This window comes from Anolis carolinensis, unplaced genomic scaffold (assembly GCF_035594765.1).
Source record: "Anolis carolinensis isolate JA03-04 unplaced genomic scaffold, rAnoCar3.1.pri scaffold_12, whole genome shotgun sequence".
NCBI classification, from domain to species: Eukaryota; Metazoa; Chordata; class Lepidosauria; order Squamata; family Dactyloidae; genus Anolis; species Anolis carolinensis.
The window spans coordinates 4,512,886-4,529,335 of record NW_026943823.1 but is presented as its reverse complement, the minus strand read 5'-3'; the positions used below and the strand labels follow the sequence as shown (position 1 = coordinate 4,529,335).

Below are 16,450 nucleotides of genomic sequence, written 5' to 3'. Positions count from 1 at the left end.
TGATTATATCCCGTTCCCACCTCCCATATCATAAACAAGGGTTGTTTCCATGATGGGGACATGAGTGGGGGGAATAACAGGAAAACAGAGGGAAATGGGTTTGCTCCTTCAACCCAACCTCCACCCACATAGAATGGACTACTTTTCTCTCTCTCTCTAGTGCCTCCTAGTGGCCTCCATCCAGTTAACGGAACAGTACCAAATGAACTTATTTGTTCTTTCTAGCAATTTATTTGTTGTTTTTTTTTATAGGCAATCACTTCACCTGGCCACAAAGCAACAAAGCAACTACCATTTTGAGAATTGCTTTGGACTTATTATTATTGATAATGAGTCATACTGTAAAGAGTATGGAGACAAATCAGTCTGGGGAAAACTGGGATGGGGAGAAAGACAAGGCGCTTGTAACAAAGCAGAAAGTTTCTGGGTTTAATTGGCATGAATGGAAATATATAAGCAAACAGAAAAATGCACAAAAATTATTACAAACCAGCAATAGAAAGAAGGCACAAAGCTGAAAAGAAATCCCACAAAGTCTGTGTCTGCTCCTACTATTATTATATTACTAATATTACTCATAATATTACAATATAATGATATAGTACAATATAGTAATTTAATGCTAGTATTGTACTATGCTAATAATATAATGTATTATTATAATGTATTATTATTCGGGGTAAGAAGGGTGGGGTGTAAATGTAGTCAATAAATAAATAAACAAATAATACAGCAAGAATACTATGGAGCATCAGTGGAAAAACTAGGTCTTTAAAGCAGGGATGAGAATCTCATGATTGTCTAAGACCAGTGGTTCTCAACCTGGGGTCCCCAGATGTTTTTGGCCTTCAACTCCTAGAAATCCCAACAGCTGGTAAACTCGCTGGGATTTCTGGGAGTTGTAGGCCAAAAGCATCGGGGGACCCCAGATTGAGAACCACTGGTCTAGATGTGAGCCCACTTGAAATATGGTGCAATCCAGCCCAGTCGGTCATCTTATAATTCAACCACTTATTTCTTCTACATGAAGAGGCTATGGACTATTTCACGATAGATACTTATAGCACTATGATTCCACTTTAATTGCCACAGCAACATCCAATGGAATCCAGGGATTTGCAGTTTAGAGAGGGGTGGAGAAGGAAGCAGGCTGGTATTAGCCAGCTGTAATAAATCACTACGACCAAGAGGTCATGAGTTCGAGGCCAGCCCGTGTCGGAGTGAGCACCCGACAATTAAAATAAAAAATAGCCCTGCTCTTTGTTGACCTAAGCAACCCAAAAGACAGTTGCATCTGTCAAGTAGGAAAATTTAGGGACCGCTTATGTGGGGAGGCTAATTTAACTGATTTACAACACCGGATGAGGAAGTACTCCATCAAAAAGAACTCGTCGTCACAGTGGATGATAAAGCAGCAGCTCCTCCTGTGGCCAGAATCGAGCAGACCCTCACAAAGCCAGAAGCTGGGAAGTTAAATAGCCTCTGTGTCTGTCTATCTGTGTGTTGTTTGTCTAATGGCATTTAATGTTTGCCATATATGTGCATTGTGATCTGCCCTGAGTCCCCTTTGGGGTGAGAAAAAAGGGCGGAATATACAGACTGCAAATAAATAAATAAATAAATAAATAAGCATGGTAAAACACTTTGGCATGTCTTTTATCATGAAAAACCCTATGGTGAGAAAATATAAAATAAAACAAAAAATAGTTGCAGGAAGCTGGAAGGAATGTTGTTAACTACTGCAGAGGTCAATGACAAGAAGCGCATTGGGTTAAGGATGCAACTAGGCTGCCGCTCTGCTCAGAAGTGAAAGATAAGTCTGAAGCTGAACAATACATATTATAGGAACATGGAAAGTTAGCAGCATGAATCAGGGAAAGCTATATATAAAAAGCAAAAAAAAAAAAAAGACTATATAAACATTGCAATATTTGAGATGAAGAAGTTTTGGGATCCTGCTCTTAAGCCCTGTTATGTTTCCTCTGTACCTTTGCTATGTATAAACACATACAGCTACTTTGTATATATGCCAGATATGCTTCCTGAATTACACTGTACCATAATATATCACCTACCCAGTTATATGCTTATAATATGCAATATTACGATCATATATTAGAAGTTACATGCTTTAATGCTTATATATGGAACCGCTTTATAGAAAATAATGCATGGTAGCAGGCTGGCATGCCCAAAATCTCATTAGTCAGGATTGTTTAGGCTGAGTTATGGGATTGGTTATGAGGCTGTACCAACCGGCTACCAAGCAATTATTTTTTATCAAGTCATTTCCTTCCTTTCCCATCACTGCTATTAGATATTTATGAACTAAGTTTAATGTAAAATGCAAGTTAAAATAAAAGTTTACAGGATTAAGAGGCATTTTGGTAATAAAAATAGAAACTATCTATACTCCCATCCCTTAAAAGAAACACGAAAGTTCTGCTTAAACAAAAAGAGAGCAGAGAGAGGGGACCTAACCCAACCTCTCTCATACAATCTTTCTTTCCTAACACTAAATTAAAGTAGTTTCTTGCTCATTTTTTAGTAAAGGAAATCAGACCACTGGAAAAAAAGTTAACAATTTTATATACTGGCAGAGTTCCCTACACATCTAGTTTACAAATGGATAAATAAGAAAAACAAAAAAGAATGTTTTGCTGAGCTTAAGTAGAGATATAGTCAAATGTCAAGAACATAAGAATTTTCAGTCTGAATGGAACAAAAGATAGAAGACAGAAATGGGGAAGATGAAAGAATAGACCTACTCTAACTGTTTATTGTACACATTGTCGTGATTATGCCTAGGGGAGAGTTTAGGGTTGGGAAGATTAGGGTTCCAAATACTACCTTTTTCGATTCCCAGACCCTTCTCTTCCATTACTCACTTTATAGAGGAAAAGCATGCCCAGCATTGAACTTCTTCTACTTGATGGCATTGGAAAGTAAGTCAGGTCCATTGGTTGTTTACCTAGCACAGTGGTTCCCAACCTTTTTTTGACCACGGACCACTCTCCAACATTAGTACCAATAGGGTTATGAATCAGTGTTGGGTCAACTTTAGATTCAATTTGGTTATTTGGGCTCCTGATTTAGAAAATTGCATTGGATAGACCACATCAGCTCTAGTTTCTTATACAGAGCATATGCCATCCAGTAGTTGCCATCTGCTCGCCCACAGAAAACCATATTTAATAATCTAGAGCTGATGTGGTCTATCCAATGCAATTTTCTGAAACAGCAACCCAAATAACTCCAGGAACAGGCCTTACTAAAAATGAAGACACCAAGAATTTTTTTTTTGGCTGGGCTGTGTTATTATCCGTATTATCTAGAGCTGATGTGGTCTATCCAATGCAATTTTCTGAATCTGCACCTCAAATAACCAAACCAAATCTAAAGTTGACCAAAAACTGATTTGTAACCCTTCTCAAGGCAACGGTGCAGTACCGGTGAGGACATGGACCATATTTTAGTTCCTGTGGACCACTGGTGGTCTATGGAGCACAGGTCAGGAACCACTGAACCAAGCAGTTATTCTAAGAATATGTGCTTTTAATACCTAGTATGTATCTATTTCTCCTAGTCAAAGATAAGTATGTGGGACATAACATCAGTTCTCATGAATTGGGGGGTTTGATCCTCATCAAGACCAGGAAAGGTTAGCACAGCACAATGTATATCAATATATATCAATATATAGTAGAGTCTCACTTATCCAACACTCGCTTATCCAACTTTCTGGATTATCCAACGCATTTTTGTAGTCAATGTTTTCAATACATGGTGATATTTTGGTGCTAAATTCGTAAATACAGTAATTGCTACATAGCATTACTGCGTATTGAACTACTTTTTCTGTCAAATTTGTTGTATGACATGATGTTTTGGTGCTTAATTTGTAAAATCATGACATAATTTGATGTTTAATAGGCTTTTCCTTAATCCCTCCTTATTATCCAACTTATTCGCTTATCCAACGTTCTGCTGGCCCGTTTATGTTGGATAAGTGAGACTCTACTGTATCTATATATCTATATCTATTTCATCATGGACCATCATTGTTTATGGGCGGTCCAGATCAGGGACCACAGCAGGGATAAATACCTCCCAATTTGCTTAGGAAAAGGACACAACATAAAATATAAAAGACACCATGAAGTTTGGATGTGACTTGGCAGCAGCTCTAGTGTTTTCCCCAGTAATAAATGTAACCAGTCTGAGTTAGCCAGATAGCATGCAAAACGGTTTAAAATACATTGTACTACACCTTATCAACTTGAAATAACACATCACTCACTGTCTTGCCTGTCATGTATCTCAAAGATACATGAGAGAGTGATCTGTGCTGTGTTTCAGTTATGAAACAGGCTCAAGCACCCAATGGAAAAGTGTAAGAGGGATGTATTTTTGTCATCCTTCCCACTGAAACTGCATAGTGTAATGTGGAGATGTCTACGTGGTATTCAAGAATTTAATTTTCAGTGGGGACAAGCTGTTTAAATCCAGCTTTTCAGCAAAAGGGTAGAAATGGTCACCACTACTGTGATACAAGGAACATTTTGCCACTTTTAAAAGAAGTGATATGAGATTAAAATGTTTCGCGTACTTCATTCCTCTAAAAACAGTGTTGTGGTAGGCATCTCATTCCTTTAACCAAGTCCTATGAATAATAACCTAAACAAGACAGGTATTTCCCTTGGAATCATCTCAATATACGTAATAGTAATGTGTAACTTAAGCACTCCTCTCTCCAACCCTCACAACATTTAAATCAGAGCTCTAGATTAGCCACAGTGCATTAATGTTGCAGGAGAGGGTGAGTCTATGGCTATGTATCCCTCAAGGCTGGACAATATTTTCAGTTACTATGATATCTTCCCCTTCTAACTTCAATGCTCGGAACTGATAATATGTTTCAAGTCTGGAAAAAGCAAGTTGTCGGGCGGCAGAAGGGGAGAGAAACCTTGCTTCGACCAAATGGAGCCTACAATCCCAGACTCCATTAGCATTAAGAACCACTTATCAGATCCTGTAAAGTCTTATTGCTTTCCACCTGGCCTACATTACTGAGATTCCTGGGCATAAGATGCTAGCTAGGGAGGACATGCCTACTATGTATAACCTCTTTTTTTGTTTTTTGCAGGATATAATATGTGCTTAGAGCGAGAAGTGCCACACTGCCATCTGCAGACAGGAATTTCCCCATCTAGCAATCAGAAATTTCCTCATAGCTAAGAGTCACTCCGCTCTCATTTTCTTCCTTTTAGTGTTGATGAATCACAATAACTGTTTACTTCTCAGTGCTCCAGCCATGCATGAACATTCAGTGGCTTTTAAAAAAAAAACCTCTAAAGGCAGTAGAAAATAAAAAGGAAGGAGACGATAAAGCAAAAGGGAGTGAGAGAAGCAGAGAAATAGAGGTGCAAGAAAAAAGGAAATTGTTATTACCTGTCTGGTGTGGATGGAGCCTGGGGTTTTGAATCCTCCTTGGCAGCTGCATTCAGAAACACTGTAAGGGTCCGAGCTACTGGAGGAGCACTTGGAGAGAGAGTCACAGCCCACCACAAAGGTGTTATCCAGAGGCAGTTCCTGAATGACGTGGTGCTTCTTGGGCGGCACGGGAGTCTCCGGTTTAATTTGGAACGTGGGCTGTGGAGAGGCAGACTTGTAGTGCTTGGCTAAATCTGGGCTGTCGGGCTTGAAGGTAGTCGGCGTGGTGGCCCAGTTATATTTTCCCATAGTCTGTTCTTCCAGCTCGACAGGAATGTCCAAAGTGCCATTGATGTGCTCGTGACCCGGGTCGTCAGGCTTCGATTCTTCAATGGTGACAAAATTGAGGAGGAGGCTTTTCGGAGAGCGCTTCTTCTTCTTCTTCTTTTTCTTAATCTGGCGGTTTTCTTGATTCGGGGAGACCCACTCGCCGCTCTGTTTGCTTTTCTGAACCACCTTGTGCCGAGGCGTCTGGCGGCATCTCACCAGAGCGGTGACAAAGATCACCAAGATGACGGTCATGGTGCCGGCGATGATGGCAATGATGATCTTGACATAATCGTTGGTCTGCGGGGTTATCTCGCCATCACCAACATTCTGGCCGACGGGCGTTTCCATGTTTCGGCGCACCAACTCTTGGACGTATGATCCATTGGTGACTGTTTCATTCACAAACAAATGCACTAGTGCTATAGTATATAGTGACTCGGGTTGTCCTAAATCATTGACTTTGATAACTAGTCTGTGCAAACCATGATCTGCTGATACGACTTTTTCTCTCAAAGAAACGTTCCCCGTTAACTGGTCAATCACAAACAATCCCCTTGAGTTCCCACCGATAATACTGTAGCGAAGCTCTGCATTCATTCCTGTGTCATTATCAACAGCGAAAACCTTTGTGACGACAGAACCCGGGCTGGTGGACATTGGAACCAAGTCGTACGAGTAGTTGGACGATGGGATGACAAATACAGGCCTGTTGTCGTTCACGTCAACCACATTGATGGTCACCTTGGCTGTCGACGAGCGTTGTAGCCTCCCTCCATCCACAGCCTTCACCTGAAAGGTGTACGATCCTTGCTGCTCCCTGTCGAAGGTGATATTTGGCCTTATGACACCAGTGAGGGGATCGATTATGAAATTATCTCTCCCATTCAATATAGACAAAGTCACGGCTGCGTTCTCTCCAGAATCTGCATCTGTCACAGTGATGAGTCCAACAGTGCCATACATGGGTAGATTTTCTGGCACATAGAAATTATACTCATTATGTGTGAAAGCGGGGCTATTATCATTTTGGTCCAAGACTGAAACTGTCACCGTAGCATTAGTTTGCAGAGGCGGCATGCCATTATCTTTTGCTAGCACAGTAAATGAGTATCTATCCTGCTTTTCTCGGTCCAGCTTCCGTACTGCTGTCAGGATGCCTGTTCGGCGGTCCAGGTTGAAAATGGGAGGCGCGTCCAAGCCCAGCATGTAGCTGATGTCGGCATTGCGGCCACTGTCCGCATCTGTAGCACTTATCTTGGTCAGCTGCGTGCCGGGGGCATTGTTCTCAGGGATGGAAAGTCCGATAATGGGCTGCGTAAACACCGGGGCATTGTCGTTCTCATCCTTAATTTTAATGAGGAGCATCGCAGACTGGTTCAAAGGTGGCTTCCCCGAATCAGAAGCCACAATTTTAATCGCATATTCTCTTGTAGTCTCGTAGTCCAGAAACGTTGCTGTTTCCAGTAGAAACTGGTTATCGAACACAGGTTTTAATCGGAATGGCACATCATGATCTGTGAAGCATGTCACTTTACCATTAAGGTCAGCGTCCTTATCCATTACGGTAATCAGGGCAATTTTCGTATTGAGCGGGGCTTTCTCTGACAAAAGCACAGTCCCGTTCACAGGATTTATAATGTACCTTGTGTCTATTGATGGGATGTTGTCATTAATATCGGTGACATTGACAGTCACCGTTGCCCTTGAGGGTGTCGAGCTGCCATCACTTGCCAGGATGGTTAACTTGTGCACCGAGGACTCCTCCCGGTCCAGTGGCTCCTTGATGGTGATGAGACCAGTGGTGTTATCAATGGCAAATAACCTTCTGGCTAGGTTGGAAATTTGGCTGCTAAAATAGAAGTGGATTTGGGCGTTGGATCCCAGGTCAGCATCGGTGGCATGAAGCTGAGAAACTGAGGTGCCCACAGGGGCGTTTTCAGGAACGCTGACTTCAATATCATTATCCTTAAAGACGGGCCGGTTGTCATTCACATCAGTGACAGTCACTTGGAGGATGGCAGTGCTGGATCGTGCAGGGTTCCCACCATCTTCCACTTTAATCTTCATCACGTAGGTGTCCTTTTGCTCCCGGTCAAGGATCTGCTGCACGATCAACTGGGGCCACTTGTCCCCCTCGGGGGTCTCGATTATATCAAGTCCAAATACATTTTGGCCCTGAAACAACATGAAAGAGAAAGAGGTTTGTGTTATCATTTTGATCCGTTAAGAATCCGTTGAGACAAATACGTGTCTGCTAGAAAGAGTTTTAGACAGCATCAATTTATATCTATACATTTTGTAATTTTCTTTAAAGTTGATTCCTATGCAATACCAGTGGCGTGGTGTGTTAAAGTGCTGAGCTGCTGAACTTGCGGACCCAAAGGTCGCAGGTTCGAATCTGGGGAGCAGAGTGAGCACCTGCTGTTAGCCCCAGCTTCTGCCAACCTAGCAGTTTGAAAGCATTCAAATGTGAGTAGATCAATAGCTACCACTCTGGTTTCATATATCTCTATCCATTTCATAATTTTCTTTAAAGTTGATTAGCATGCAATACCAGTGGCACAGTGTGTTAAAGCACTGAGCTGCTGAACTTATGGACTGAAAGGTCACAGGTTCGAATCTGGGGAGCGGAGTGAGCACCCGCTGTTAGCCCCAGCTTCTGTCAACTTAGCAGTTCGAAAACATGCAAATGTGAGTAGATCAATAGGCACTGCTTCGGTGGGAAGGTAACGTCGCTCCATGCAGTCATGCCAGCCACATAACCTTGGAGGTGTCAACGGACAATGCCGGCTCTTCGGCTTAGAATTGGAGATGAGCACCAAACCCCAGAGTCGGACACGACTAGATTTAATGTCAGGGGGAATCCTTTACCTTTACCTATGCAATACATCTATGCTTTCTTATGCTAAGAAAGAAGAGTATAGTTCTAGATATACCAACTTGACAGTAAATGTCACTGAAAGCATTTCTTATACAACTACTGATTTCAAAACAAATATCACTGAAATCACTTGGTCTTCCATGCACTTAAACTTCACTGGGTCTGAACTTACGTATAATATTTTATACTTTTCTAGTTAAACCAAGAATTACCAAATTTAGCATGCCCATAAATATCACAAAGGATTTCAGCAAGAACTCTGTTAACTCATGAGCTTCATTTGTGAATATGGTAACACAGTAATGGCTGATGTGTTGTCAAAGGTTTTCATGGCCAGAATCGCAGAATTGTCGTGTGAATTGTCATGGCTGTATGGCCATGTTCCAGAAATATTCTCTCCTGTCGTTTCGCCCACATCTATGGCAGGCATCCTCCTCACAACCTCTGAGGATGCCTGCCATAGATGTGGGCGAAACGTCAGGAGAGAATGCTTCTGGAACATAGCCATACAGCCCAGAAAACACACGACAACCCAGTAACGGCTGAGCTTGAAAATGTTACATTTTGGTCCCAAACTTCCAGAATTCTTGATTGATTATGGACTTGTGAACCTGTCAAAATGCCAAGGGTAAACAAATTAATCGTATGTTTAAGCAATTTTATTTTTTATGAGCTAAAGCTGTCCTGTTCATTGCAACTGATCAATTGGTCCCAACTTTTGGTCCTTCAGATGTTTTAGACTTCAGCTCCCAGAGTGCCTGGCCACTGGACAGCAATCCAACCTTCAGGTCAGCAGTTCAGCTGGCACAAGGGTTTAACCATTGCGCAACCCTACTCTTTTCCTATTGTGTATTATTCTTTCTCACCGTGTATGTGTTTCCTTCATGACCTGCCACAACTATAATGAACCGATGACAGCAAATTGAATCTGCAATGTCCTTTGTCAAAACCGGAGGATGGGGCTGGCTAATGTCATTTATCCCATGCAAAATCCTACGCCTTGCTGCCTTGGTTTATTACACGCGTCAGAAATGGGAAAAGTTACAACTGAAATACATGGGATTATTACAAACTCAGGATCAGCATATCTTGAGTGTTTCTCATTTTATCATAATGCATTTCATGCATGCCGCGAATATTAGATTCCAAGTGTTAAACTAACACAACATTACATTTACACAATGAATAATAATAATCCTGCCCTTGTTACCGCAAAACAGATGCGTGGGCATGCAGAGAGAGAGATTCTATAAACATACCTCGCTCTATAGAGGATGTGTGAGAGGGATGTTTTGATAGTATAGTGTGATTTCCCCCCCAACAAAACCAATTATATGGGTGCCCAAGCCTGGAAATGTAGGAATCCCCCACTATGGAGAAAAAGGAGAGAGAGAGAGCGTGCAAACACATTCCCTGAGGAGGAAGGAGTGATTAACATTCATCAATAGCAATCTCTCTGAGTGATGGGAAATGGTGCTGACAGGCTCCAAAGGGAACTCTGCCAGGCTCCGATGTACCAGAAATGAGAAAGGGAATGATAATGCGGATGCGCAGTGGATGGAGGTGGAAACAGGCGACAAGAAACAAGAGGCCTCTCATTTCCCATTTGCTTTTCAAGAATATGTGATGCACATCTGGAATTTAGAGCAAAGAGGTCTCATGCTTTGACATCTATAAAGTGAAGATGTGAGAGAGCCGGATGGAGATGGCCAACTCTACCTGAAATCGAACAGGACGTTCTCTCATGCATGAGACTGAAAGAGCAGTGTTTCTCAACCTGGGTGTCGGGACCCCTTGGGGGGTCATGAGTGGCGTGTCAGAGGGGTTGCCAAAGACCATCATAAAACACATAGTTTGGTTCCGATCCATCATTGAGTCCACAGTGCTCTCTGGATGTAGGTGAGCTACAACTCCAAAACTAGGCTGAAAACTCTTTGCTGTAGAGCAGTGTTTCTCAACCTGGGGGTCGGGACCCCTGTGGGGTCGCGAATGGAGTGACGGGGTCACCAAAGACCATCAGAAAACACATATTTCTGATGGTCCTAGTTTGGTTCCGATCCATCATTGTTTGTGTCCACAGTGCTCTCTGGATGTAGGTGAGCTACAACTCCAAAACTAGGCTAAAAACTCCTTGCTGTAGAGCAGTGTTTCTCAACCTGGGGGTCGGGACCCCTGTGGGGTCGCGAATGGAGTGACAGGGGGTCGCCAAAGACCATCAGAAAACACATATTTCTGATGGTCCTAGTTTGGTTCCGATCCATCATTGTTTGAGTCCACAGTGCTCTCTGGATGTAGGTGAGCTACAACTCCAAAACTAGGCTAAAAACTCCTTGCTGTAGAGCAGTGTTTCTCAACCTGGGGGTCAGGACCCCTTGGAGGGTCATGAGTGAGGTGTCAGAGGGGTCGCCAAAGACCATGAGAAAACAAATATTTCTGATGGTCCTAGTTTGGTTCCGATCCATATTTGTTCAAGTCCACAGTGTTCTCTGGATGTAGGTGAACTACAACTCCAAAACTAGGCTGAAAACTCTTTGATGTAGAGCAGTGTTTCTCAACTTGGGGGTTGGGACCCCTGTAGGGTGGCGAGTGGGGTCTCAGAGGGGTCACCAAAAACCATCAAAAACCATGTACAGTATTTCTGATGGTCCTAGTTTGGTTCAGATCCATCATTGTTTGAGTCCACAGAACTCTCTGAATGCCCCAGCTTCTGTCAACCTAGCAGTTCGAGCACATGCAAATATGAGTAGATCAACAGGTACTGCTCCAGAGGAAAGGTAATAGTGCTCCGTGCAGTCATGCCAGCCACATGACCTTGGAAGTGTCTATGGACAATGCCGGCTCTTTGGCTTAGAAATGGCGATGAGCACCAATCCCCAGAGTCGGACGCGACTAGACTTAATATCAGGGGAAAAGCTTTACTTAGTGTTCATGTGGCCCACCCTTGTTTTTATTGTTCTTCTGATTTTGCGTTGTAATGTATATTTTCATTTATTGTATTGTTCAATGTGTTATGATTTGTTGTTCTTTTTATATTCTGTTATATTGTATTGTTCTGGGCATGGCCCCATGTAAGCCGCCCCGAGTCCCAGTTGGGGAGATGGTGGCGGGGTATAAATAAAGTTATTATTATTATTATTATTATTATTATTATTATTATTATTATTATTATTAACCTTTACTTATTATAATGTCTAGCATAAAATTAAAGGCACATCCAGATAGAATGAAGATTTCTTGTTTCTGTTCTTTTCCACCATATTAAAATAAATTGACCTGAGGAGTTGATGTAAAAACTCTTCGATCAGACTGGGATTTAACAGAAAATATCCCAGGATTGGCAAAAAGCATATGGATCTCCAAAATAAAATCAGACAGAACAGGAACAAATCTGGTATTTTATGGTCTTCATCAGCATGGCTTCACTCTCAAAGGCTCATAGAGGGAAAAAAGGGAGGTTTAATTTAGCAACCCAAAAGAGATAAGGTGGAACAGATCTTCCATGAAGGTAAACTCCATAATCCAGATGTGACCTCAATAAATATCCCATTTCGCTCAGTCAAGAAATGATGATGCAATAGTTATTATCCCCTGATATGTAAAAACTGGGATACTCCCCAGTTTGCAACAACTGTAAATAATGTGGAGGAGCAAGGAAAAGAAATGAGGAGGACAGAGAAAGGCAACCAAAAAAGTGGTATAATGGAGAAATAACTGGAACTGTTAATGCTGGGAAAGTTGGAGGGTGTGTAAATTGTCTGAATGGTTCATGACGCATCATACCTAACAACACAAACATAACTTTCATATCTCAACTGGCATCTTTTCTGTTGAGATATTTCATCAGTTAAAGCTGAAAGCTGTAAAGGATCAAGTTGTCAAATGAGCTCGAGTGATGGGCAAGCACGTGTCAATCAGCTGAAATTCTGGATGTCAAGCAGAACCAAAAGCGTAATACCATTTAATGCTGTGTGATATGGAGGCAGCATATTTACATATACATTTATAGATATCTATATGTTATCTGCAGTATTCTTTGCTTATTTACCTGTTCATTTGTAATGGATCCAAAGGTCCTTTTTGGAGCTGTTTTGGGCTGTCATATAAATCAGAAAAGAGAAAGCAAGTCAGTATATTGAAGCGCTATGCAACAAATCATACTTTAAAAAACAAAACGTCATCTCAAATACCAAAACCACATCTATTTCATTCCTGCAGTTGACTTCAGACATAAAATAAACCTAATAAAATAAAATAAAATAACTTTCTGTATCACTTTGGTTTCATAAACATTTGAACTGGTTCTGGCAGAGCAACTCTGAGCCTTAAAGAACAAAACAAAATCAGACACAAATGTATGCAAGACTTACAGCAGAGGTGCACAGATGAACCCTTTCTAAAGAAATTGGTTATGACACTAATACTGTATATGCCTTTGTCCCTCAGCCTTTTCACATGCAAATCCAATCTCTTATAGTTTGACCAAACTTTATTTGCAAAAAGACCTGCTGTTGAGCATCATCTGAATAAGCTCTGTAATTTTCACTGCAAAAGAACCACTCAAGATCCCACTCAAACATGAACCATAAATTCCTCGAAATGCACCAGATGCTGTCTTATCTTGGTAGCTAAGCAGGGTCAGCCCTGGTTAGGAATTGGATGGGAGACCACAGCCCAATGCCAGGTGCTATAGCCTATAGTTTAGAGGAAGGACATGGCAAATACACCTCTGAGTATTATTAACCCTAGAAAATCCTATGAAATGCATAGGATTGATGGGATATATATTAGGCTTGTGCATAGATTTAATTTCCTCCATTTCTTTCGGTACCTTCGGTATTTCGGGTGCTTGTAACAGTAAGGGCCCTCCTGACACAAAAGCAAGCGGAAGCCAATTGCAGCTCCTTCTTCCCTATTCCTTCATTTTCCTGATTCTTTTTATTTACTGGGTCTGACTGGGAGTTGGGCACCTGAGGGATGGTGGGTGGGGTGTATGCACAGCACACCCATTTTTGGGAGGCACTGGAAAATGGATATGGCGGGCTTCCGGTATCCGGCAAGCAAAAAACGGATAGCGATTCACCCAAAATGCACAAGCCTTATATGTATGCACAGAGGGAATTTCAGTTGCAACATCTGTGAACTGTACTCTATCAGATTCCACTGAAACTGCTGGGGAAAAAAAAGCCCTGCTCCAGATTTGTACAATTACTTGTTCAGATTCATCAGGAGATACAGTGCATTATGAACTAGGTAAAGTTGTCCCGGATATGAGATTTATGCATACATATACACACAACTGTATTTCAAATACCTGCAAGGAACTGTATCCCTGCAATTAATTCCACAAGAAAGGTATTCTTAATGACTCACAGAATGAAATGTTAGTCACCTGAGAGTACAGATTTAGAAATACTCTCTCCCTTCATAAAGATACAGTGCCAAACATTAGTTTGATAGCCATGTTGACAATGTTAAGCTACCGTGTTTTCCCGAAAATAAGACAGTGTCTTATATTATTTTTTGCTCCCAAAGATGTGCTAGGTCTTATTTTCAGGGGATGTCTTATTTTTCCATGAAGAAGAATTCACATTTATTGTTGAACAAAAAAATAAACATTATATATTGTACAGCAGTTTTCATCACAAAGCAACATAACCAAACCAGACAAACTGTGACTCCTGTCAAGAATTTCTTTTTATTACCATTATTTCCATGTACAATTTGTATGTACATTTACCAATCCTGCATGCTCTGGTGTTTTGTTTGGCGGGCGCCGAGCATGCTTACAAACAAAATCTTTGCTAGGTCTTACTTTCGGGGGAGGCCTTATATTTAGCAATTCAGCAAAACCTCTGCTAGGTCTTATTTTTTGGGGATGTCTTATTTTTGGGGAAACAGGGTAGCTGGTAGACTGCACCAAACACACCAAAACATACAGTGTGAACATCAGTGGCCAGAGTTAAGGATTTAGTGACCTAGTAGGAGAAATGTGTGAAGCAAAAGGCCAAATGGTATACAAATAAAAGAGTAGCATCCTCACATATTCAGCATCCCTCATGAAAATGAAACCCAATATATACATTTGCGCCAATATCATTTCATGTCATTTGAGTGGCTTGCTATGTTGAACCTGAGTCAGCTATGGTCCTGCAGCTCATCCTCAGTCATATAGAGACCTTTTATGAGAGTGGAATGATGAATTGATTCTATAATATATAATATAACTAGCTGTACCCGACCACGCATTGCTGTGGCATATGGGAATCCTTTGTTGGCCAGGTGGAATAGCAGTGAATAGCCTTGCAGCCTCAAAGCCTGTCCGTTTTCTTCTTATGGGAATCCTTGTCTGGTGAGCTGGAATGCAGCGGAATAGGCTTGCTGCTTGGTAGTCTGGGTACTTGCATTCTAGGGAAATTGTTTTTTGGGCTGCTAGAATTGCAATGCATACCCTCACTGCTTCAAAGCTTGGCTGCTTGCTACCTTGCAGAATGCTTGGTTGGCCAGGTTGAATAGCAATGAATAGTCTTGGTACTTCAAAGCCTGGCCTCTTCCTACCTAGGGGAATCCTTGGTTGGCCAGGTGGAGTAGCTCTGAATAGCCTTGCAGCTTCAAAGCCTTGCTGTTTCCTACCTATAACAACTCCATCAAAACCCAGGCATACTGACCAGGATTTAGTATTGAGATGGTCAGCTATAAAGTGCTTGGTGTGTCAGTTGCTACAATAACTATTGGCTTAAGGAGGTGGAAAACGTGCCAGCAAGAGCATAGCCGGCAGGCCTAGGGGGGCTCTAGTCAAAGGGTGAAACCACCAGGTTTTCAGATCCTTACGGAACGAGGATAAGGTAGGGGCTTGTCTGATTTCTATGGGAAGAGCATTCCAGAGCCGGGGAGCCACCACCGAGAAGGCCCTCTCCCCCATCCCCACCAACCGTGCTTGAGACCGTAGTGGGAGCGAGAGGATGGCCTCCTTGGAAGATCTTAGAGCTCGCACTGGTTCATAGAGGGAGATACGATCACGGAGATAGGCTGGGCCCGAGCCATATAGGGCTATATAAGTCATCACTTACACCTTGAATTGGGACTGGCACCTAGGTTTTAGGATCAACATTAAAGCAGCCATTAATGCAACAGGGCTTGCTAAAGACAAGTACAGATTGGCAACCCTTCTTAGATTACTTAAAGAGAGAAAAGAAAAATATAATAACATAAAAAAGACATAAAATATTAATAGACGCTGAAGACTTGATGATATTAAAGGGAAGCGAAATTAGACTTGGAAATAATATACTGTATCAATAGAAATGAAATAGCACAGATGTTGGTTGGAAGTTCACAGTGTATATAAATAATTATTTTCTCTTTTTTTCTTGTTTTCCCTTTCTTTTTTTAATTAATTCCTTTTCTATTTTTATAGTTGGTTACTAGGATGAAGCTCTCATTACTACTACAGTAGAGTCTTGCTTATCCAACGTAAACGGGCCAGCAGAATGTTGGATAAGTGAATATGTTGAATAATAAGGAGAGATTAAGGAAAAGCCCATTAAACATCAAATTAGGTTATGATTTTACAAATTAAGCACCAAAACATTATGTTATACAACAAATTTGACAGAAAAAGTAGTTTAATACACAGTAATGGTATGTAGTAACTACTGTATTTACGAATTTAGCACCAAAATATCACGATGTATTGAAAACATTGACTACAAAAATGTGCTGGAGAATCCAGAACGTTGGATAAGTGAGTCTCTACTGTACTATATTTTCTACCACTTTCCTATATATAATATTGTCTCACTCTTTCAT

At 41.4% G+C, this 16,450-nt stretch overlaps 1 protein-coding gene across 4 annotated transcripts in view; it reads right to left on the bottom strand.

The window, feature by feature from the left end:
- Positions 1 to 16,450, bottom strand: part of pcdh11x (protocadherin 11 X-linked) — a 514,120-nt gene that overhangs the window by 327,422 nt on the left and 170,248 nt on the right. For all 4 annotated transcript variants that reach the window (XM_062963876.1, XM_062963875.1, XM_062963877.1 and 1 more), the window contains 2 exons: positions 12,690 to 12,737; positions 5,452 to 7,938 (listed from right to left, as the gene is read on the bottom strand). In XM_062963876.1, coding sequence (XP_062819946.1) covers positions 5,452 to 7,938; positions 12,690 to 12,737 — 2,535 coding nt within the window. The remainder of the gene's footprint in view (positions 1 to 5,451; positions 7,939 to 12,689; positions 12,738 to 16,450) is intronic.